General features: G+C 37.7%; 2 protein-coding genes across 2 annotated transcripts; one reads left to right on the top strand and one right to left on the bottom strand.

Moving 5' to 3' along the window:
• Positions 1 to 265: 265 nt before the first annotated feature.
• CMC2 (C-X9-C motif containing 2) lies at positions 266 to 14,557 on the bottom strand. The gene is made up of 4 exons (XM_053953172.1): positions 14,455 to 14,557; positions 8,626 to 8,762; positions 4,457 to 4,528; positions 266 to 2,553 (listed from the first exon to the last, which is right to left on the bottom strand). Exons 2-4 carry the CDS (start codon positions 8,704 to 8,706, stop codon positions 2,479 to 2,481), a joined length of 228 nt encoding a protein of 75 aa, XP_053809147.1. The 5' UTR covers positions 8,707 to 8,762; positions 14,455 to 14,557; the 3' UTR covers positions 266 to 2,478.
• A 121-nt stretch (positions 14,558 to 14,678) lies between these two features.
• CENPN (centromere protein N) lies at positions 14,679 to 23,257 on the top strand. The gene is made up of 11 exons (XM_053952827.1): positions 14,679 to 14,860; positions 15,439 to 15,628; positions 16,732 to 16,777; positions 17,333 to 17,389; positions 17,788 to 17,864; positions 18,898 to 19,074; positions 19,774 to 19,875; positions 20,436 to 20,493; positions 20,905 to 21,017; positions 21,619 to 21,742; positions 22,063 to 23,257. Exons 2-11 carry the CDS (start codon positions 15,458 to 15,460, stop codon positions 22,176 to 22,178), a joined length of 1,041 nt encoding a protein of 346 aa, XP_053808802.1. The 5' UTR covers positions 14,679 to 14,860; positions 15,439 to 15,457; the 3' UTR covers positions 22,179 to 23,257.
• The last annotated feature ends 1,506 nt before the right edge of the window (positions 23,258 to 24,763 follow it).

Consider the following 24,763-nt stretch of genomic DNA (forward strand, 5'->3'; position numbering starts at 1 on the left):
TCCTTTTGCTCTGTCCTCCTCCTGTCCATGTATCCTAGACTTTTATGGCACTTCAATATGCAAAATCCTCACCATTATGGTCAGAGCTGCCATTTGCCCTTTCTGTTTCCCCCTTCTTCACTTTCTGACATAAAACACACATGAGCTTCTCACATACAATTCAACACAGATTACATGAAATTTCTTTTCTCACTCAAATACACTCTGTCAGAAAGAACAATGGGTAAAATGCTCCTATAGACAAATGACATTGCAATAAACTGTCTTCAAAGTCTATAGCAAAAAAGGTTTATTTCAGCCAAGCTCACTTTAGGAAACGAGAAAAAAAATCCACATTTAGTATTTCACCCTTACCCCTTTCTCTGTCAGATAAATCATCAGTATTTTTACACCAGTTTTTCAGCTTCAAGATCAAATTAGCAACATGAACTCCCTGTCAAACAAAAGGAACAAAACCCACAGGAATCAATGGGCACTCTCATATCACACTACTAGTGGGCAATTAGCAAAGAGAAACAGAAGGAAGACCATGATCAGACTTTCACTAGGTAAACAAAGCTGATCTGTAAAATAGATTTATAAATAAATGTAGTTAGAAGTATCAATAGGAATTGTGTGTGCCATTTGGTCTTTCATTCACTAAGCACATTGATCTTTGCAAACATGATTCTGACTAATGAGCTGTGTTAAGTGGCTCTTGGCTTCTTTTTTGTTGCTTTGTGAAAGATTGGGACTTACAGAAGCTGATTAATGAAACAAAAGCTTCAATGCTTCTGCACTCAGATATCAGCTTCTCAACCTAATCTCTGGAACAATTCTCAACTTATTTATTTACTTAAAGGCTACAAATCCTACTTAGGAGCTTGCCTGAAGTAGGTTGTGTCATCTCAAATGGAAGAAGTATCATGGATGCAGAGTTCCCAGATAGGGGAGTTCACTACAAATTACTCTTTCAAAATACTCTGGAAAGTACCAATAAAGGCTGCACCATTTCCAACCATTCAAGTATTAATTCAAGCAGTGCATCGTTTACTTGTTCTAAGAAACAAACAGCATGTCAAGATGCAGAAATAACTGCTTCAGCTTTGCTTGGAGCTTTCACTGAAAACATTTGTGGTTTAATTTTAACGATTTAATTGGGTCCATCCAGGTATTGAAAAATAACTAAAATTATTCTAATTCACCCTTCAAAACAGCTCACAAAATACCATTGTCTTCCAAAAATAGGGGCATGTACCAATTTCAAGACTGAGTATCAACAATGGTTCTTACAACAAACCATGTCATTCACTGTAGAATAGGCACCTTTATTCCAACAGTTTTCTAGATACTTTGTATATTTGGCTCAAGAATATTTATAATTTTTAAAAACTATTTTGCTGCTAGGCAGAACAGAGTCATTATTTAAAAGTAAGGAGAATCTAGCAGACACACAGAGAAGCAGTTCCATCAGTGGACAAACCAGTGTATGTTTTGATATCAAATCTTCTGAATTCTTAAAACTTGTTCTGGACTTTCAGCAGTTTGATGGAAAATAAACACCTTTTATAGGCTAACAAGGCAACTTGGTCACACAATACACATTGACTTGCCTGAGAAAGTTACACTTCAGTGTCAGCTTTGCTTCAACCTCAATAGTCATAATGTGACTTTACTTTTGTACCAGAGAAAATGGAAGAACTTCAGTTTGTATTTTTGGCAGCACTCCTCTTCAAAAATCACTCAGCACACATTGATTGTACTCAACAAAAATCAAAGGGAAGTTTTGTAAATCTCTGGAAATGTTCCATTCTGAATTTCTAAAGCCGCTTGTTTTGGGTATGATGAACAAATTGTCTTACAACAGTCTACACTGTACATATGGTTGGCAGGGAGGATTTGTAATCTTCTCAGCTGAAGACAGTAGCTTCATCCTTTTAGCTCCAATACTAGAACTCCAATTATTCCTTGATAGGCAATTTCAAATTTCAAGCCACATCTGTTTAGAATTTCTTTTTCCTAATTCATTTAAGAAGTGTTATCATTACACTACAAAAAGTGATGGAAAAAGTCATAGTGTTCTGCAATGAAAAAAAAAAAAGAAAAAAAAAAACCTATAAAACCCATGATATGAAAGAGAGAATGCTAAACACAAGGAAATAAATGCAACTCAGTACAAAGTGGGGAACACAGCTGCCCTGAACACATAGTACCTCACACACACCAATTCCTCATTATTTAACAATCACAAAAGTGCCAGAACAGACTTGCCACTGTAGTTTTCTTTTAGAGGTCAAAAATTAAGTTAGGTTGTGAGCAATGTATGGTATTTATTTTTTCACATTGTTTGCCTTGTTGGGAACGAATACGTATTAGATGCATTTATTTTGTCACCATTTCACAAACCACAGGCTGGACACTGGTGATGAAACACAAGTGTTCTGTCAGCTTGCAAGTGAATATCCCTGTGGAGCTGCAGCTGTCCAGCCACAGCACAGCTCACTTCTCTGAGGCTTTGTGAGCATTCACTATCCTCTGTCGTTTCTCCCGGTTTCTGCGCCTGTTTTCTTCAAACTGGAAGACAGATAAGGAAATTAACAGATCAGCTGTTACCATTAAACAGATATGTCAAATCTAAAACTGTAGAAGCATTTTTACCCAGGAACAGAAACAGTATGTTTGACTGATGCATTAGAAATACAGCTCTTGTTAATATCTAGATATAGGTTCGTTTTTACTTTGAAATTAACATTTTAACTTTGAAATTAACATTTATTCCATTAAAATACAGGTTTCTAAGTTTGAGGTTATTAAGCTAAAGAGTATTAGAACATTCGAATAAAGAATATTCAGTTAATCTTAAGGAGGAACTTAATTATACAGTGAACTAATATACAACAGCTACACTTCACACATGAACTAGGAAAAAGTTGCACTGGTGCTATTCTAGAGCACAGGTCAGGCTCTTTTCCTTTTGCAAGACACTGATTAATGTGCATCTGCCTTCTGAAACATGAATTTGTCATCACAGGCTTGGTCTATTTTTGATCCTGGACATTAATTATACGCACAGATAAAGCAGGATACCAAGATGAAAGGAACAAAGGGAAATTTGGATTGAATGAGGGTAAGGCATGTGGGGGTTTTTAATGGTTTAAACAAGAACCACAACAGAGGCAGGACTCCAGGGTAAAATGGAATCAAGAAAGCCTTCACAGGTAAGATACATGTATAAGATCACCATGCTTTCAAGTATGCCCCTGCACTAGCAGAAGCTTGAAGAGCCTTTCTTTCATTGCAAACAAAAAGGAAGCATTTTCATGGCTCAAACAAATGAAAAATTAAAAATCAATGCATCATTTGATATGTATTTCATGAGAGAAAATTCTTTTTGTCCTTAGGTTAGAGTATATATGTGTTCAATATTTTAATAATTGGTATCAAGAATAAAACCCAAGTAAGCCACAAATATTCAATTCTCTATATAATGTAATAAACTACTAAAGAAATTGACTTTGAAAAGGATTTGCAGTTTTTCATCCATTATACTGATTGGTCTATAACTGAAATAATGACCTGAATCATTACTTAACATTTACAGAAAGCTTAACTTTTTCCCTTGCCAATATTTAATTTTTCAATAACCCATCCATGTTTTTATGTAGAATGAGAACAACAGATCTTTAAAAGCTACATCTGTACCTATTCAATATTTGTGAACAACTTTCAGGGGCTTCCTAGTAATGGCATATCAATATAAGCACATTTTAAGAAAGCAGACAAATATAATCATCAAGAACTCCTTTAATGGAAAGGCTTCAGTGGAAGAAAAAATAACAATAATGAGATTATATGGAAAGAAACTTTTTAGTATGGTGAAATTTATGTAAAAATTAGAAAGTACAGTTTAAAGTTAAAAGGTATGTGAAATATTCATTTATATGTTCTGTCATGTAGGCAAAACCACCATAAATATAAAGAACACTCTTCTTGAAAATGTGCCTATTAAAACAGTTAATCCACTTAAACTCCATCTTCATTCCTTCCTATCTGCAGATATTTTCATTTAGGGCCTAACTCAGCAACTCATTAAGTAGTTTCAGTCAGTGTAACTGACTTCAGCTTTAAGTGGTACTTTTGCAGAGATGACCATTACTGCTTTATATTAATTTCTGTGCAAATACCACTACTAAAAAATTAAGAAAAAAGTCAGAAGCAATCTGTGAAGTGTCAGTTCCTATCTGCAATATTAAAATGTGTTTGCCTATTTTTGTATATCAAAAAATACACCATGACATTTGTTAATGCCAGATTTTACTTGACAAATTTATTTTTAAAAGTTTAGATTTGGTCTCGAGTGCCCACAGCAGAGCATGCTTACATTTACTGCTTCATACTACTTAGTAAAAAGCAACTCTAGTTCTCTCCCATTTTTTATTAAGTATTTAACTCAAAATGTTTATAATTTATTACTTACCTCTTTTTTTAAGCATTTCCTCATCTCACGATCAATATCATTGCAATGGCCAAAAAACTTCAAAACATTGTGCTGATGAGTTAAGGAGAAAAAAAATTACAATTCAAAGGTTTCTTCCTCTGAAGCTCTAAACTTATTTAAATTCATTTGCATTTTTCAACATATCCTGGTCTTTTCCTTTCCCTTTCTTGTGAAAAGTGGTGTTTGGTAACTTTTTTCCCCAAGCAGGCAGAGGTTCAAGCTATTCCTGAAGCTCACTTGAGCCACGCCTGCCTGGCTGAAAGTTGAAGGTACTCACCATGCATAACCAGACTAAAGGAGGACACCTTAGCTGAAGCTATTGTTTAAATGCAGAACATACATTTTATTGATCTAGAAGTCAGTCTCACAACTCTCTCTTACACTAGGTTAAATAAAATACAAAAAATAAATATTCTGAACTCCAGGTTGTGATACAGAGGCAATGTCCTCCCTGCATTAGTTTTCATTATTTCTTTGTGACCTAGAGAGGCAAAGGATTCACTGCTCCATTATCCCAGCTACATGAAGAATGTGCTGTTGGTCCAGAAGATGCAGGCACTAGGCTTAATTGACTGGAACATTAGAACCAGTATGAAAAAACCTCTCTGGATCTTGAGGTTAATAAATAAGATGCATTTACCATCTTCATGGCACTGCTCAACTGTGGGCCTTATGCACATTTAAGTGTTCCTTAGTTTCTAAAAAACTGCAGGCCTTGTCCTCATGAGGGCTCTCCACAGCTAACAGGATGGTATTCACCAGAAAAATCTGTCCTCTTAGCCAGGATTTCCTAAAGCAATTCCATAATACCAGACATTAAACCACTCTCAGAATGCATGGCTGCAGAAGGACTGCTTTTTCAGGGGGATGCTTGTGCCATGTTACAGAATCTCAGGGCAGAACCTGGCAGCAGAGCATCCAAGTGATTTAGAAGAGCTGAAGGAGAGGGCTTTTAGTAAATATTTGCAGCTACATAATGAATGGAGACAACTCAGCCAATCTTACAGACAACTAATGAATTTAAACAAAAAAGACCAAGAAGAACAAAACAGATGCAAATGAAGTCCCGTCCACATTTCAGAGGGAAACCTATGTGCATTTCCACAGCTGACCAGCAGCTGGGTGGATTCAGAAAAGTGATACATGAACACTGTTAAGGATTTAAACAGCGAACAAGATCTCATCCAATAGAACACAACTGAAGTAGGAGTGGGTTAATAAAGTTTATGACAAACACTTTACTACAGCAGTGCTATAATTAGCTAGGTTATACCTCTGTGATTTATAAAGGGCATCAGATGACTGAAACAGTTGCACAGAACAAGTTGTCACTTTACTGCACACTGATCTTGCTTTTACAACATTTTCATTACAGCTAATACAGATTTAATTTTGTATTCTACTTGCATACCTGCATGTTAAATTTCAAGGTGAACACTCACATTTCAAGCTAACTCCACTCTGAGTACTGCATACAGTGGGTTTAATCTATGTTTATTTAGCCAGATTCCTAAAATGCCAACTTCTTGGCTGAGATTATAAGGGAAACAAAGAATCAGTTTCTCAAAAATAGCTATTACACCTATTACAGTGATACAACTGCAAGACAATACACATTTCTTTGAGCTGCTACCTATAAAAATTCATCTATTTATAGCACATACTTGGCACCAGAGTGGAGGTATTAAAAAAAGAAGTGACATCAAATAGGAATCCCATTAACCTCTCCTCACTTGATACAAAACTTGATATACAGGGCGGGTTCTAGATTAAGGAAAAAGTAAATCAAATTGACTGTTATGAAAATGGACACACAATTAAAAAATACTGCTTTTCATCCCTCAGGAATGGCAACTTAAATTGCAGATTAAGGTTCTTAGGACATTTTGGCACTTTAAGAAAACAGCAAGTAGTCACCAATAACTCATTAATATCACTGACTTCAGATTTCAGTGAGTTCAATTTAAAAAGAATATTTCAGTACATTCCCATTGAATTTCAAATGAAAAAGTATTGGTCCCTTTCAACTGAGTGTGAAAAAGTCATCCTCAGCCTTTCTGTTCTGAAACTGCCAGCACAAACATCCTCTCCCAGCTGAGCACAAGACTGACAAAAGTAATTCCCCTTCATGCAAAGATCAACTTCAAACAAAACCAAGAGAATATAATTCTGTGCGTGATTATTATTGCTGCTCCCAGTGCCCTCATAAGTCAGATTGACAACAGATTCCTTTGCCACCAAGGAGTGCAAGTGCAGCCTTTAGTTCCAGTTCTCAAGGCAGTCGAATAAGCTACATCACACAAGTCCATGATAGTTCTATCTTCATATTCATATAGAACAAAAGAAAACCAAACCAAAACCAAAAAGCCAGTCAACCATTCATTACTTGCAAGCAGTAAATCAATACTGCTGCATTCCTACTCAAAGGACACAAAGCCCCTCTATGTATGCAGGACAAATCTGAATGCATTTTCCTAATTGGATTTGCTTTCACAATTATGAAAAAATAATTACAACACTTTCACTTTATATTGCTGCCTGTTCTCCTAACTGATGGTCATTTGGCAATCCTTTTGCTACTACAGTAGTTAATGCACGTGTAGTCTTCTCACTAAATTCTAGCTACAGAACATTTATCTACATTATAACATTAAAGTTGTTGGGAAAAAATCAACCAAAAATGAAAGGAAAAAAATTTCTACAATCTCTCAAACTACCTAAAGCATTTTTAGGCAAATTAAAATTTCTGAACTTTGAAGAGAAGTGTAACTCCTACATTTAATTCAACTTTTAGTTTTAAAGCTTGGAGATGTTCTGTACAGGAGCAGTGAAATGGGAAGCACCACCTATGAGATGGTATCAACAGACTGCAGGGTGCTTATGTTTCAAGATACTGAATTCCAAGTGCCAACAAAACAAATTACATGTTGCTGAAGAAAACCAGTACAATATACTCCCTGCAAATGAATTTTAGTATTAAAAGCTCTGCTCCCTTCATTGCTGTAATTTAAAAATCATAACAAAGTGTGGTGTTGAAAATGTTTTTTAATATGTTACTTTAGCTATGTTAAAATCTTGCAAAAATGTTGTTAACCGTCTTTCAGATAAAATGTCTTCTCTCACATTTTGTGAATTATCAGCCTTGTTTCTCATGCTGCAATGGCTTTTGAAAAGAAAAATTTACAATTCTGTTCAAAACATTAAAGCTAACATTTATATTGTCTTAGAATCCAACTGCACTAGAAAAAAGGATCAACATCACAACTAACCATGGAGGTGAAAATATTATAGATTGCATGTAGTGTTGTAAATCAAAGAGTTTTCACATTCATAGTGAATATCTGAATATATTTTTATCCCAGTAAAAACAATGAAATTTAACTTTTTTATGCACTAATACCATAAGATTATCTCTGACGAACATCTGTTTAGAATATACTGGGAAAATAATTAACATTGCAATGATGCTGCAGAGAGTTTTCAATGCAGGGGCCAAATCTTCTATATCTAGAGATGCAGAAGATGTAGACAAAGTAAATTTTTAAAAAGGCTTTTAAACAAGTATGATGATGATTCCATCATCTTGAAGCAATGAAGAGCGTGGAGAAGCCTGAAGACAACTTAGCATTTCACATCCTTGAGTAGGTACCTAGTAAGAAGATGGAAGTCAAGTAGTAATTCCCAATTAGCTCTCCAAGCACTGAACTTCAGGCATGTGGCTGCTGGGATCCCCATCAACACATCTGCTTCTAACCACACTGAAACATCTGCCCCAGGGACAGCTGGAATATGGAAATGCTGTGATCATACAAAAAGAGGGCATTTGAAGCTGATTTTATTATTGTTTTTTGAGGGGTACACAGTGCTAAGAGATGCAGAAGTTATTTCAGTTCTTAAAATAGGTCCCTAAGTGTTAAACTGTAGCACAGAAAATTTTAAGGTATGTTGTATTGCCTAAATAAATCACTGGCATGATTTTACATGCAGTCATCAGACAGCTCTTCAGTGAAAACACACCAGCTATATATTTTGTGGCTGTTCTACCTAGAGGAGGGTTTTCTCTCCATGATCATATAATATCACCACTAATTTATCTGACACTCATTTCCCCAATCCACCCACTCTTTTCTCTGCTCAACACTTCTTACCTCCTTGTGACACTTCTTGAGCAGACTGATAATTAGGTTACACTCTTCAGTGTGCAGATGAGGAGACAGGTCTGGATGCATCTTTAGTTAGGGATGATTTTAGTAGCACAAGGACAGGAATCTGAGAAAATTTCCACCTGCCAACATTAAAATAGTGTCACTAGCAAGTCTGATTTAACAGATAAGATATTATCACTGTGTTATTTTAACAATATTTGAGATCAAAATACATTTAATGCATATAATTTCTATTACACTGTTAGAGTCATTAAATCCAGCATGTGTCTGATCTTCTACACAACCCAAATGTTAACGGTCAACTAGAAGTTTATAATCTTTGCTATCATGGACATAAACACACAGCTGAGATTTTAATTTTCAGGGACTCCCTAGCAGCATTAATCTTTCTTGAACTCCAGATTCTCTTTTCATCTTGGTAAAATTTTATTTTTATGACCCATACTGCCATTGAGTTAGAGAGACGCCTGTTTGTTTATTTGTTTGCTTAGTATTTTGTTATTTCTCCTTCTCCCAAAGGGATCACCTTTCTAGTTGCAATATACCAGGCAAACACCACTACAACTTGTACTAAGCAGCCATCACTGTCTTAACACTCCTGCTAGACAGTGGACAAATACAAGTAGCCATTGGTCAGATTTTACTATTGTAAAATCCCAAAATTCAGCTGCAGGGCTGACAGTTACAATCTCCACTGCTATTCCTAGAATGGTCGAGGAATATATTCAGCTTAAAGAGCCACGTACACTCATATATCCAGTACTTCCCACTATGTGTTCAGCTTAACAAGAGTTAGATTCCCACAAGCAAACTTAATTTTTAAAATCCAAACATTTAAAAGCCACTCGAGAACCATGAGAATATGTTCCACATAGTATTGTAGTGATTTCTTCCAAAAACCTTCCCCCATACTATCTGGAAGTCTAATATTACACTACACTTACTTTTAGCACAGAAGTTATTGGAAACTGTACAAGTTGCTTAAGCATTCTTTCCAACAAATTAACAAATGAACCTTTAGAAATATGACAGCAGGAGCACGACTGTAACAGCAAAGTGATTAAGAACCCTGCTGTGTTATTGCCACCAGCTTTTGATTGCATGTCACACAAAGTCAATATGTTTTAAATTTATCAGTAGAGCTTTTTTGATAGCTCTGGAGTTAGCATGCCCCTGAGAGGGTGACCAGCTCAATGGCTGTGTGTTACTTTAACATGTGTGAACCCAGATGATTATTAAACCTCTTCATCATTCAGCCTCTGCCTGCGCCTCCTAAAACTGTCATCTGAGCTGGCAGTCTCAGGAGAAAGCCAGAGCAGTGTCCTAATGAAACAGGGAATGCACATCAGCACAGGGCAGCAAGTCAAATGGAGCATTTCAAGGAAAGAGTCATTATTTCTAAACTAAGAACAGTAATCACTGCCATTGTTTGCAAAAGTATTCTCAGACCGTGGATGAAAGCCACCAATGCCACAACCAGAGGTGATGGTGCACTTTTTTAGGTTAAAAGCCTTCTAACAACTCCAAGGGATTTTCCAATGGCCCCTCTTGTAGAATAAATGCTACAAATCAAAGGTCTTAACTGTCACACCAGTTCATAGATCAGTACTCCTGAAATTTTCAAATAGCATTCAATATTAGAACGTTTCAAGTTTTAGCACTCAGTTCTTGCAGGATGTGATGGACTAAATAACAAAACATCTTTCTGAGCTTCCCTGGAGGCTTTAAGCACTTCTGAAGTTAGGACAGAGCAGTGTTCCCAGTGCTCAGTATTAAACTGATGTTTAGAAATGTCAGATTAGACAGTGGTGTGTAAATGCACAGGGAAGGCTGAAATCTTTTTTGTTGGAGGGGAATGACTGACAAACAAAAGATGCTCAAGAGAAACAACAATTTGTGTGAAGAAAGGACACTGGTTTAATTAGTTTCTTTTTAACAACATTCCAATGAAAAATAAGAATTGCAAGTTGCCATCTTACCAGAATCTAAGTCCTAATGGACAGAATTTTACATAGGTGGTAGCTCAAAGGGAACTGATACATAAAAGAATACTGGGAGAACAAAACAAAAAAAAAATCACAGGAAAAAATCGTGAATAAGCAATATAAATTGCTCTGAGCAAGCTACCAACAGAAATATGGGGTAAAGAATGCCAAGGTAAACACACGATTTCTGTACAAGAAATACTGGAAGTGAAGTAAAAGAACAATATTTAGAAAATACAGGAATTGCTTTAGAACTGCAAAATGCTAAGCAAATGTTAAAATCTGAAGTGAATATTGGGAGAGAAGTAAAGAAATTATCTCTACATAATGGCACTGACATATCTCACTGGTTTGCACAGAAATGTTCTGCCCTTTAATGTGTTTGGTATGAGATTCAGTGCAATTTTTTCTTTCTTGATAAAAATTACATTACATAGGTGTCTCAATAGTTTGGTTAAAATACCTTAAAATAAACATTTTTATTCTAATCTCTAATAAATAGTTTCTATAAACTATTAGTCTCTGAATGTAGAGGACATGGATAAAGATAATTAATCTTTCAACTTCCTAAACCAGTTTCTAGATCTATTTTAGTCTTCTGGGGAAAAAAAATTATGAAATTGTCTCATTCCAGTATCATATCCTGCCTGGTTTCTCTTTAAGTAGGGAAAATATAAGATATTCTAGCAGTATGGTTTCCAACATAAACCTGATTTTTTCAAAACCTAAAGCTGAAAATTCTCTGATAATGATACTGAACTTCCAATACTAATATTTCTGTTTAGAAAAATATTGAGATAATTCCTTGTGTAAGCAATCCTGAGAGACTAAGCATCTCAAATTTTCTAAAAGTAATCAACATATAAATTACTGAGATGTGATACTCATCCGTAATCTGAAAATTGATCTGTACACGTGTTCAATACGTTAATTATTTCCTATTAATTGCAAAAGGAACCTACATATTCTACAGAATTCACCTAAAACTGCAGACACCCAGGAAGTGGGCAGAAACCAAAAGCTGACCCAAAAAAGCAGGGAAAAACACTGTGGGCATTTCATGTTTGACACCAAAATTAAGGATAAAATGCTCATTTCTCTCCACCTGCCAATTTCTCCTCCTGACTTCCTTCACACTTCCTGTGTGGAGAAACAAAGGGTTTGGTACCTTCTCACTTCTTCCCAAAATCAACTATGAGGTCAGCATGTCAGGAATCCAGGGAAGTTCCTTTCTTTTCTCAGAAACTCCCACAAATATGAACTAACCAGTTCCCTCATGCAGAAGGAAAACTGAATTAGGTTCCTTTAGTTTGCTGCTTAGCCCAATGCTTCACCTTTCCATGCTTGAGGGGCAACAATGAAGGGAAGGTTCAGATCTAGGTTAATTGTTTCCATAAGATGCTTTCTCCATATTTAATTAAAATATGTTAGAAGATTATTTTTGAAAGCGAGTTTTACTATTTTTCCATTTGAAAAGAACAATCTTTTTTTTTTTTATCTAAGGTCAATGGTAAAAAAAAAAAACACACGAATTCATACACTTTTCAGAGAAATGACTTCTTAAAGCGAAATGCAAATCCTTGTTTAGCAACCCTGATGATGAAAAAATCCACCTGAGCACCTACATTGCTAAGGATGAAGCTCTTTACCAAGAACGCAGAACTCTGCACAGCGCCACAGAACACGAACGTATTTGCTGCAAACACTCAAACAACGCCCACAAGGCGGCAGCAGGACCGCGCACAGCACAGCAGGGGTTCACAGCAGGGAGGGACGGGAACAAACCCGCGACTCCTCCGAAGCCACTCTACTCTCCACGTTTAACATTCCTTTTTGCAGTTAATGTCACTGTCGAACTTGACTAATACAAAACATTTGGAGTTTCACATTCTCAGTTACACAGTATTGTTCTGTTTGGTGTTTGGAAAAAAATATTTACAAATTTCAACAACTTTTTGTTCACTCAAATCCTGCTTTCTCTAAGATTGTACAAATTTTTAACATAAAAAATTCAGCTCCACGCCTAACAGGCGGTTGTTTACCTCAAGGTATCATTCGTGACACTTCAGCAGAAATCCTGCATTCCTAGTGCTCTTTCCTACACAAAGAATTTTGACAATAGTTTTGAATACTCAGTGAAATGAGAAATCACAGTTGATGCAAACCACTTCAAAACCCAAAGGAACTCAAAACTTTGTTTCCACCTTTCAGCAATATCATTAACATCTCCCACACCAGGATATTTAAGTGTCATTTTATGCTGCTGTGCTTAAGGCTATGATTAGGCACATTGAGAATGATCCCAAACTTTCCAGCATCTTCAAGAAATTTAAAAATCCACTTTAATAAACCAAGCTTAGCTAAATCTTACAAAATTTACTCACGACCTTTTGAATTTCAGTCTCTAAAACTATGCACTGGCTTTTCAACATTACTTATTAGAATGGGAGAAAATAATTTAGAAACATATCTATGAAGACTAGAAAGAAAAAAGGATCAATTATGTCTAATTTGAGATCTTTTTAATGATGTAGAATGCATTTACTTTTCCCAAACCTAAAGAACAATATTTTTTTCATGTTGATAAATAAGATTCATATTGATTTTCTTTTTACATGACTGCTTTCTGCCAACAATTCAACCTCCCTTACAGCAGCAGAATGAACTCACCCGCTTTTAGTACCTGATGAAACTACACCATACCTGATTTCATACTTAGCAATAGAAATTAAGAAGGTGTTAATCCTAAGGAACAGAGCAGGTGGCACACCAACTTGAATACTAATTTCTACAATTTTATTTACGGTTGAAATAGGTGATTGAGTAAAGCACTAGAAGATATTTTCACTTCCTGGCAATTATTTCATACAAGAAACATCAGTAGAGTTTTGGCACGATTCGTGGGATATTTTTCTTATAACATAGAGCCAGTACCACTGCACAGTACAACACTGTATCACAGATTACTAAAGCTGTCTCTTCCTATTCCTGTTATGCCTTTGCAGAATATACAGTTAAGAATGACAACATCCAGACAAGCATAAAACTAAAGCACTGTCCAGTGGAAGGCGTCCCAGCCTATGGCAGGGATTGGAACAGGATCATCTTTGAGGCCCCTTCAAACCCAACTCACTCTACAGTTACATAAGGACAAGGTACTGTCGCCAAATTCCTGTTTCGCCAGCTGCTCTTGTACTTCAGCTGCATCCACCAGACCAGGCTTCATTCCATCTCATCATTTTATTAATTTCCAAAAGAAGAATTCTATTAACCTATCAGAATCGTCTTGCTTACTGTAAAATAGCTTTTCCCCTTCAGAGAGAAAGGGAGCAAAGCGTACGTTTCCATGTTGGAAAACACAGCCTCTGAGCCCTCTAGCAAACCGATCCCGTGGCGGAAGGCAGGGAGCACTCCACAGAAAGTAAACATCGTTCTGCAGCACGGGGTACGAGGGGCTGGGGCAGCTGCTGTTACCAGGTTAAGGCAGGGGGGTCCCTCTGAACCAGCTCCGCAGCTCCCCACTGCTCCCGGGAGGCCTTAAAGAAGCGACGGGACACAGACAGACACAGGAAAAGCAGCCACAGCGGAGAAACCCGTGATCCCACTCAGACTTGCCCTTCCAAAGCCCTCCGAGAGCTCTGGAGGACGTTGCGCAGTGAGCGGAGGGTCCCAGAAGGCGGACCCGGGTTCGGCAGTGCCCCCCCCCCCCAAAGCCAGACAGTTGGAACGGAAGACAGCAGGAGGGGGGAGGATTTCCCTATACACCCTCTTTTCCCTGAATTTTTCCCTTTCCCGCTGGCTCTGCCCGAGGCCGCCCCTCACTCACCCCGGTGCGGGGCGGACGCTGAGACTCGGCCGGCCCCGGCCGGAAGCCGCCTCAGAGCGAAGAGCGCGCACGGCGCCGGCGCCGGAGAGGCGCGAGGCTGCAGGCGGAGAGCCTTGTGATTGGATGGACGGGGCCCGGCGCGGGGTCTGATTGGTCGGTTCGAAAGGCGGGCGCGGGAGCGGCGTGAGGCGGCCGGGGCGGGCCAGGTCCGGTCGGTCGGTCGGTCCGTCCGTCCGTCCGTCCGTCCGTCCGTCGGTCGGTCGGTCGGTCGGTCGGTCGGTCGGTCGCGGGGCTCTGCGCGCTCGTGCCCGCTGTCCGAGGGCCCCGGACACTCATCGGACCGGACAGACAGCAACAACCCTGGGCGGCACCCAGCGCCCCATCCCTCTGCTCGCACCAGGCCTCGGTCAGTAAGGGAGACTTCTAAGGGCGCGACGAGACTTGGTCTGTTCAGCTTGAAGAACAGGAGACTGAGGGGGGAACTCATCGCAGTGTACAACTTTTTCCTGAGGGGAAGTGGAGGGGCCGGCAGTGATCTCTGACGACCAGTGACAGGATCCCAGGGAATGACATGAAGCTGCCTCAGAGGAGGTTTAGACTAGATATCAGGACAAGGTTTTTCATCCAGTGGGGAGCTGGCCACTGGAACAGACTCCCCAGGGCAGTGGTCACAGCACCAAGCCTGACAGAGCTCACGAAGTGTTTGGACAACACGTTCGGGCACCTGGTGGCATTCCTGGGGTGTTCCTGCACAGGGCTGGGAGTTGGACTCTGATCCTTTTGGAGCCTTTCCAACTCAGGATATTCTATGATTCAGTGTCTATGTAAGTTTTATTGCATGTATTTTAAGTTGCCACTGTCTAAGTCTGTAGTAGTGCTGCACTTAGGGCCGAGTTGTGCCGAGGTGCAGCTCTGTACACCTTTGAAGGGAGCAAGTCCCCTGAGACTGGCTGTGGCTTGGTCTTACTTTCTTTAACCTTTCAGCTTTCCAGGTGTTTCCATCATGGATGAAACTGTGGCTGAATACATCCGAAGAACTGTGCTAAAAATCCCAAGGGATGAAATCAAGATGATGCTGCAGAAATGGGGCTTTCTCTCTGAGGCACAGCTGCAGACTCTAAATTTCCACCAGATAAAGGACAACATTTCTCAAGAAGTTGTTCAGCTCTGTGAGGTAAATCCTCTCCTTCAAAAAATGTCAGTGACATGTAGGGTGCCTGAGAAGCATCATGAAAAAAATCTGAAACATTAATCTTTGGCCACAACACAGCCTCAAATGGCACTTTGTAGTCTGGAAAATGTAAAGCTGAGCTGGTAACACCATTGATTTTGTCTGATCTCTAGGAGTGTAGAACAGCCCTATAGTAAGTCTGCAAATACATGTTTTGAGCTCTAAGTTACATATGGTAGATAAAATTTCAGTATGTTAAACCTATAAAAAATGGGTGTATTTCTAAATTGTAAAATAAAGGCATTGATTGAGATGTATACTCACTACAAAGTCCTGATTTAAAGTTGTTTATATGGGTAATGATAGCACTAGTTTTTATCTTTTAGACTTCTTTTTTTTTTTAACTTTCCTTGGCCAGAATTACTTACGTTCAGCATGCTGTAAGCAAAAAAAATATGATCTAACTCTGATTTTAGTGTACCAGGAGTTTTTATACGTACCAGAAGTCTCTAATCATAACCCAGACAGCTGCAGTTTTTACTGATACATCTTGAATTCTATAGCTTTTGGTATGATTTTCTTTGAGTTTCATACTCAAAAATTGCTTATCTGGAGTGTAGATCAAACTACAGGAAAGAAACTCTTAAGTTATTATCATAAGATGGCAAATGCCATGTTTTAAAAAAGCATTTTTTTCTGAAATACTTCCAATTGTGTTATGCAGTTTCTTTAAAATCTTTTCATGCTGTAGAACATAAATAAGCAATAACCAGTATGTTAAAACTCCTGATAGTGAAATACCAGTTGCTGTTGCATTGTCACAAATACCCATTAACTTTCTCTCTAATTGCTTGTACATCACACTCTAAGGATTACGTTCCTCTTGCTGCCTCTGCAGAGGAACATTTAAACCTTGCTGAAATAGTTTTCATTATTGATTTCTCAAAACTTGGGACCAGGTGTGGTGCCTTTGAAGAGAATATACATGCTGTGGGCTTCAGTGAAACGTCCTTTAAACTACCAATACTGAGATTATTTTTCACTTGATAAAGAGTGTAATTGGCCTTCTCGACCTGTAGTTCACCATGCACTCTTGTTCCTTCCAGGAAAATTCTGCAAACATAAAGCAAGCAGCAGCTCTAGACATAATTTGTAAGTAAAAAGTGAATTAAAATGGCATTTATTTTTTCTGAGTAAGTTGATAATGCCCTTAATTACATAGTGATGACCCTTGTGGGATGCAGATGCATTTGAGGTAAGCACATCACATTTTAGATTAATCTTATTGGATGTGGCCTCTTTTACAAAAACCTTGAGACAAACAAAACTATGTAACTCCTAACTCTAATATCAACTCACAACTTGTTTAGACAATAGTTTAAATCTCAAAGTTTTTTCTAACAGTCTACATGTCTTACATTGAGCAGTTCAGGTAAAACTCTTCCTTAAACATTGAACCTCAGGGATGCCCTTTATTAGCTACTCACCAAACTAGAAAAGAACTTTACATCTCTTTTAATAAAAAAACCTATTTTGCTTTTATGATTGCTATGAGTGGTAGTTTAAGAATGTTAATACATTATATTGTATGATCAGAAGTCATATTTTTTAAAGTAACCTGTCTATAAAAGTATTGTAAAATTCTTTGTTCCTTTAATTCCTGTTTGATATTACATTATATTATTAAGCAATTCCTATTTTTCCTAGACAACCACATCTACCAAAACAAAAGAATGTGGAGTGTTTACCAGATGAAAAAATCAGGTAAAATATCTTTCCTTGCTGTAATCCCACAGTTCTCAGCAACTTAGTGCTGCCTCATATCCTACAGTTTAACCACATTTTAATGTAGTCTCATCTGGATTTTTTCTGTAGAGAGATTTTTAACATTTTACTGCAGCCTAGTATGGATTTTTCAATGGAGATTATCTTTAATATTCCATTAACTTCTCAAGCAATTATTATACATTAGTAATTACTAATTAAATATTAATCTTTTCTCTGTATAGCAAAAATATGAGTCAGAATCAAAATACAGCTTTTTGTATAAGGTTATGCAACTTTGTTTTTTTCTGCTTAATTTTGTTTCAGCAAAACTAAAAACATTTCTGGATTACTTATTATAAACACAAATCTTTTTTTTTTTTTGTATCATGTAACAGGAGAAGAATTGGAATATTTTGACATAACAGATTTCAAAAAAAAGTTTAAAGGAAGACTTCGGTCAACCTTGAAAAATGTAAGAATTCATTCTAAATTTGCTTCATGGCTCTGGTGTCAATATGTTGTTTTCATAACTGTTCCTCACAGTTTGAGTCAAGAATTAAATGGAATTAATCATTTGGGAATGATAGGAACTGCATGTGAAATAGGAAAAACGTATTGCATATCTGGTTTAGCAACTTCACAATTATGCTGGAAGGAAATAAAATGTAAGTTTATCTTAAAATGTGACTGGCTTCAAGAATCAGCATGTTGGTGCTTTTTTATCAAATCTTTGCCCAGTTTGCAGGAGCCTTTAGTTGCTTTAGCTCACCAGCTTCATTTGGGCAAGGGAATAGAAAATGCCTCTGGCTGATCACCTGTGTCACTCCATGACACCCAGTGGGAAGTGGGCAACAGATCCAAACACACTCACAGCCAGTCAGCTGCAGTTCACATCACTCTCTTACAATAAAGTTTTGCAATATTTGGGGGGTTTTGTTTGGTTTTTTTTTGTTTGTTTGTTTAAGTTTTTACTTGAGTCAAGGTAAAAAGAAGTAAACAAGGAGCAAATCAACAAGACTAGAAAAGGGAATGTTTAGACTTTGGATTGTGTATTCTTGAGCAGTGATAAATATTATAATCAGGTCTAAAATCACAAGTTGATCAAAAGTTTAGTTTCTCCAAAAATTGACATATTGAAATTATTGCCACTAGCTCTCCTTCTAAACAGACATCTTTGTGTTATTTTCCCAAAAGAGAGATCAGTGCTTTTGTAATAAGCTATTTTATATTTTCAACCTTCAGAAAAAAAGTGTATATTGACAGGAAGAAAAGTAATATTAGAGTTTGAAGGGTAATTCTTCTTTTTATCCCAGTTTGTGAGGTTATTGTTTTTCTGTGGAAATTTTATTTAAATACAGTCCTTACACCACTTAATGGGTTTTTTCCTATTCAAGCAGTGGTACTAAATTATGTTTGAGTATTGTGAGCAGAGATGTTAAGAGAGAAGAAAATGTTTATGGATACTTAAATGTGTTGGTAAATCAAAACTTGTCTTTTCCTATCAGGTCACCATCACCTTTAAGGAATATGAGGATAATGCAATCTGGATTAGAGTTGCCTGGGGAACACCATATAAAAAACCAAACCAGTACAAACCCAGCTATGTTGTGTACCATTCACAGACTCCCTATGTCTTCATTTCTGCCTCAGTGCTGAAGAGCAACTTGCCTCTGCTGTGTCAGGTACAGATTAAAACTGTTCAGACCCTGATTTCCCCACAGTCATGTAGAGCTATAATTGGGTTAGCTTTTAAGAGAATTGGTAAAGACACTTCACTTAACATAATTTGCTAAACTCTGTATTTTTTTTTCTCCTTAGTTCATGATAAAAATGGGGCAAAACCCAAATCTTTGGATTGGTGCACTGTGAATAAATTCAGTTTATTGGGATTTTTACTGCTCCTGAATTTAATTTTTTAACCAAGTCCTGGGCAGTATTCCTTTAAATTGTCTCACAGAAGTAGAAGAATATTAGATCAACACTGTTAACTTCAAGAGCTAAGCATATGAGCTCATCAGGGAATGCTGTTCATTTCTGTTAACTTGTGATGATCAGCTTTGGTAGTATTTTTTCCTCTATTTAGAAATTTCCTCACATTTCTGTAGTAGCAATTCAAATATTTTATGATTCTGTTTGTTTCTTTTTCAGCTGATAAGACTATGGGACTTAGCTTGTTAATACTGTAAATGCTTTTAAATATTAACATGAGCTGTATAACAATCTCTGCAACATTTTTTCAGATATGAAAATCCTAGTTAAAGAGCGGTTGCTTACCTTGGAACAAAAACATCACAATGTCTAGAGATGCTATGTTTTTTACATACTACAAGCACAGTGATGATTAAGACTGATGTTAAAGCAATTTCAATTTTTATTTGAAGGCCCTGATTGTTGCTTCCAATTACCATGACATCCGTGAAATGGAGCTTCGAAGTCATTCTTTAGACTCCCTTAAAGATATTGTGTTTAAAAGATATAGCCAGGTGAGCCACTTCACAAGTAAACCCTAAGATAAGTCTTGCTTTTTGTTTCAGGCCTAGTTCTCACCCCTTAGCATGGGGGAAAATTCACCTTTTCCAAGAGACCATCAAGTTAAAATAATATTGAACTACTGAGGTCGACAGCCTTTCATGAAGGTAACATTGCAATGGGGATGAAATTATTTGGTATCCCATATACTCTATTATTGTAATTCCTGATGGCTAAACTCAGACTAAAAATTATATGAACAATTCAGCCCTAAGCTTTGTTAGCATCCTTTCATTAGGCTTCCTAGAACCATGAGTTGAAGGCTGTTGGAATGGGTGCTTAGTCTGCTCATCCATGCAAAACTTATAAATAGGAAAATGTTCACAAATATCCTAAAATGGGCATTTTTTCTTCAAAATTAGGTTGGCTTCCAGACTTCTAGTAATGGTTAAAATTTGGAAGATCATTCTTCCAGAATGAGAAATAAAAGGAAATATATTAAATTTTTTTTCAGCTAGAGGCTCTAAAAGTAGAACTGAAGTAAAATAATTTTTTCCTCTCTCTCTCCATTTAGAACTTCCAAACTTACACTCCAAAACTTCTGCAAGAAGAGAATGTAGAACCAGAAAATGGTATGTATATTTGAAATGTAAAGGCAGTTTAAATGTCATTCCTAGTGGCTTGTGAAATGAGATTGATAAAAGGAAATGTACATATGCTCCATTGCCATTGTGTTATCCATCCCTGGTGCCTTAATACTGGCTGGCGCTGGGAGAGGTCAGTATTTCCCATGAGTGGTACTGGACATAGAAACCAAATCCACTCAATGCCCAGCATCTCCCATTAGCTTGTGTATTTCTCTTGGTATGAACTGAAAATATAAATGGTAGAGACAACTACCTTATCCAAAAAAAGAGTGCAATGAATTCATTAAAACTATTGTTTACAAATTTTCATTGGAATAATCTGATCAGAAAAACAGGATTGCAGCAGCTGACATCGTTGTCTTTCTGTTTTCTTTTTCCTGTTCTTTTCCCCTGCAGCAGATATAAGGATAGTTCAAGAAAACAGAAGTGAGAAAGAAAGAATCCACAAATTGAATCAGGAAGCTTTTGGTAGTGGTCCCCAGCCAAAACTCGAATTTGCACAATACAGGGTAGGAAAAGCAACCAATTTGATTTGGGGTTGTCTAATTTTAATGTAGTGGTAGTTCGATTAAATTTCAAATGTAAGAAATATTATGGGGTTTTTTAAACTTTAGTGAGGACATTTTAAAATAAATGAGTTAAAAGTTTCTGTAAGAAACAGATTGAAATTTGGTCAGAGTTTTAGATCTTGTTTCAGTCTTTCAGCCTTGTGAACTCAGCATTTCAACCTGTTTTTGTAATAAAGGTAGACTTAGACTAGCAGTGTGTTGGAGCATGAGAAATGGGGGTTTTTTAAGTACAAAGCTTATGCTATGTATGACACCATAATTGACTTCTCAATGATGCACAAGTTTTATTGCATGAAAAGATAAATTGAAAAGTCTAAGAAATACTGATTGTTTTACAGTATTGCTGAACAAGCTGCCTCTTGCTTTCAGCAGAAAGCTCTGCCACATGGTGGCACCCTCAGATTTTACTACAACATTTTTCCAGCTGGAATCATGTTATCATTACAAATTGGAAACAGTCTTATTAAATGTTTAAATGTAATAACATATAAATAAAATATATTCATTGCTTATACTCACTGGTTAAATTTTGTGTTAACAGCTTGAGACGATGTTTAAAAGTGATCCTAAAATGGATGTTTTGGATAAAAAAGAACCATTCAGATGTTTAGTCAAGTTTTCTAGTCCACATCTTTTAGAATCACTGAAATCCTTGGCACCAGCAGGTAAGTGTTCCAACTCTGTAAAATGGATGGAAATTCCAGAGTTTTAAATATTTTGGTCATCTTACATTCTGCTTGTATCTTGCATAAGGGAGCAACTTCACTGTTGGTTTAGAAAAAGAAATATAGTAGAATAAAAATGTTACCACTTTAAAAACTTATGTCTAAATATATAACAGTTTATTCTTAGAATTACTGGTTTGTACAAGGATACTCAAGCTGTGGTTTTAGTGGTTTCATTTTGTGTTTCAGTTTTATTAACAGTTATTAAAGGTAGTAGTGGTCAAGTACAGCTGCAATTATCTGTCTCTCTCTCTCCCCAGGTATGGCTGATGCACCACTTTCACCACTCCTTACATGCATACCACATAAAGCTAGGAATTATTTTAAAATTAGAGAGAAAAAAGGTTTACATCCAGAAAATCTTGTAAGCTCTTAATTTAAAACTGATTCATAGAGAAATACACAACTCATTTATTTTTTAAATATCTTATGATGATTTAGATTAATACCAGTAATAAGTTATTCTTTCTTAATACCTTCAACTTTTTTCCAAATTAGGGCTCTGCTTGAATTATTTTTTCTACAGTTGTCTTTAACAGAAGTTAGCCTTAACTAATAAAAAAAGCTAGTTGCAAAGTTAAAACAGAGATGATAGTTATTTTAAATTTAAATGTGATGACTGCTGCTAACTGTATTTTAATAGTATTTGTGAAGTTAATAAAGACAGAATAATAGCTGTAGCTATTCAGTTGGCTATCATAGCTGTAGATTGGCTGCAGTATTCCAGGTGTCTTTTCCTATTTTAGAACACCTGTCCTGTTTGGAACATGGGAACATTCCCTTTCAAATGGGTGGTGCTCCCTCGCTGCAGGTCAGGCATATTTTTATCTAAGTAGATAAATTGTATTCTAAGACTATTTCAGGGCATGGGGGAGAATGGACTTTTGGAATACAGATGTCAGTACAAAGCTTCCATTTAGTTTTAGGAGGTATTAATTAATTCAGCTTCTAAAGTCTTTCTCACCAAGGGCAACAGCCAGTAAGAAATACTTGAAAATCTGCCTGTTGGTATTAGTGTCTTATAAAATTTTGTCATGGAAGAGGCAATATTTTCTTTTGAGAAAGTTACATGTTTTAGAATATCTCAATATTTGATACTTCTGAAATCCTTGCCTGTTGCCACTGGATTTTTGCTTGGGAACAAAGATTATGGAATCAAGATGGCAACAGTCACTAATTCAAACAGCTTTGTAATGAAATTCTTTAGAGCTGGTAAACATTGGCAATTGTGTAGATATTTCCTGCTTTGTTTTTTGAGATAGATTTTATCTGAAGAGTCATTTAAAATGTACAAGTGTTTACTTTTAATTTTGTTATCTGGATTGTTTTATGTGTACTTGGTGTATGTAGAATTCCAATATACTTTCAATATCTCAGTGTGCAGAAGCAGACATATTTCCAGAGGTTGTGTGGGCATGTTTTTGTCTTTAGACTGTAAATAAATGTGTAAATTAAGTCTTCTCATAAAAGTTTGTTTGGCCTGACTTGAAAACATTACTTACCATATACAGATTTTTGGTATGGTTTTCAGCATCTCTATAATTAACACATGAAAATAGGTTTAGGACCTGGTAGTGGTATGGATTTTAGGAATTCCACCTGTGTGATTTAAATGTTGATTTGACAAAGTACTTCACATAACGTTAGGATTGTGGAAAAATTCCAGGTTTGGTGTGATAGACATTAAGAGCTGGCTCTTCACATATTTCACCATACTTCCAGGATTCAGATCCATTAAGATTCCAGCATTTATTTCACTGTGTGCAACTTGTTCTTCATAATGCACTCTCCCAAATAACCTAAATGCCTGAGAGGGCAGTGATTTACCATAAAGGTAAAGTTCCCAAATGCTCTAGAACACTGTGAGTACCTGGCCTACTGCCTCTTGTTTCTGGGAAACGCTGCCTCCATCCCCTTTTCAACATCCTCTTTTTAGTATCTCTGATTTTCAGAGATGTTTTTATCTCTAACTTCCTGTAAGCAGGGATATTCCAGGAATGATGCAGCATTTCCAGGCAAGGAGGTGTGTATTTATTAATTTGTCAGGAAACATCTGCAGCTCTGGAGTTCCTTCTTGCTGTGCAGGTGTCCCCATGGAGGAGGTAAGGAGAAGGAGGAATGTAGAGACCAATCTTGTCTTCCCCATTCCAGTTGGTCTCTTCCAGCAATTTGGAAGTTTGGGGTTGGACTAGATGGTGTTTAAAGGACCCTTTCAACCCAAACTATTCTGTGCTAACCCCAAGCAGCAGAATGCCTGCAGCTGAGGGCACAGAGGCTGCAGGAGGAACACACATACACCTATGGCATTGCTCTTACCCAAAAACTGGTGTTCATCTTTTCCCTTAACTTGAACAGCTAGAGGGGGAAAAACTTCTGTGTGTTGTGTTGGTGAATATCAGGAAATCATAGGATATTCTGAGTCGGAAAGGGACCCACAAGGCTTGTCAAGTCCAGCTCCTGGCCCTGCACAGGATACCCCAACAACCCCACCCTGTGACTTAAGAGTATTTTCCAGATGCTGCTGTGCCCACTTCCCGGGGGCGTTTGTTCTGATGTCCGACTACACTCTGGATGAAGAGCCTTTTCCTGATACCCACCCTCCCGCCAGAGCTTAGGCCATTCCCTCGTGTCCTGTCACTGATCAGTAGAGAAATCGGTGCCTGCCTCTCCGCTTCCCGGTGCAACACAATAACCGCAGCCCCTGGGCCGTGCAGCGGAGCCGCCTGAGCGGTGTGCGCCGGACGGGTGCCGTGCCCAGGCTGCCCCTCGCCGCTTCCCCCGCCAGTCCCGGTGCGCCGTGTGCGCGCGTTGTGCCGCGGGAGCGCGCCCGGGCCCGCGCCCGGCCGCACCGCTCGCAGCCGCCGCCGCGGGGCGCTGGCGGGCGGGGGCGGGGTCGCGCCACGTGCCTCATGAATATTCAGCAGCACCGCCGCCGATTGGCCGCCGCCCCCGGAAGCGGAG

Source organism: Vidua chalybeata, chromosome 11 (genome assembly GCF_026979565.1).
Source record: "Vidua chalybeata isolate OUT-0048 chromosome 11, bVidCha1 merged haplotype, whole genome shotgun sequence".
Taxonomy (NCBI): Eukaryota; Metazoa; Chordata; class Aves; order Passeriformes; family Viduidae; genus Vidua; species Vidua chalybeata.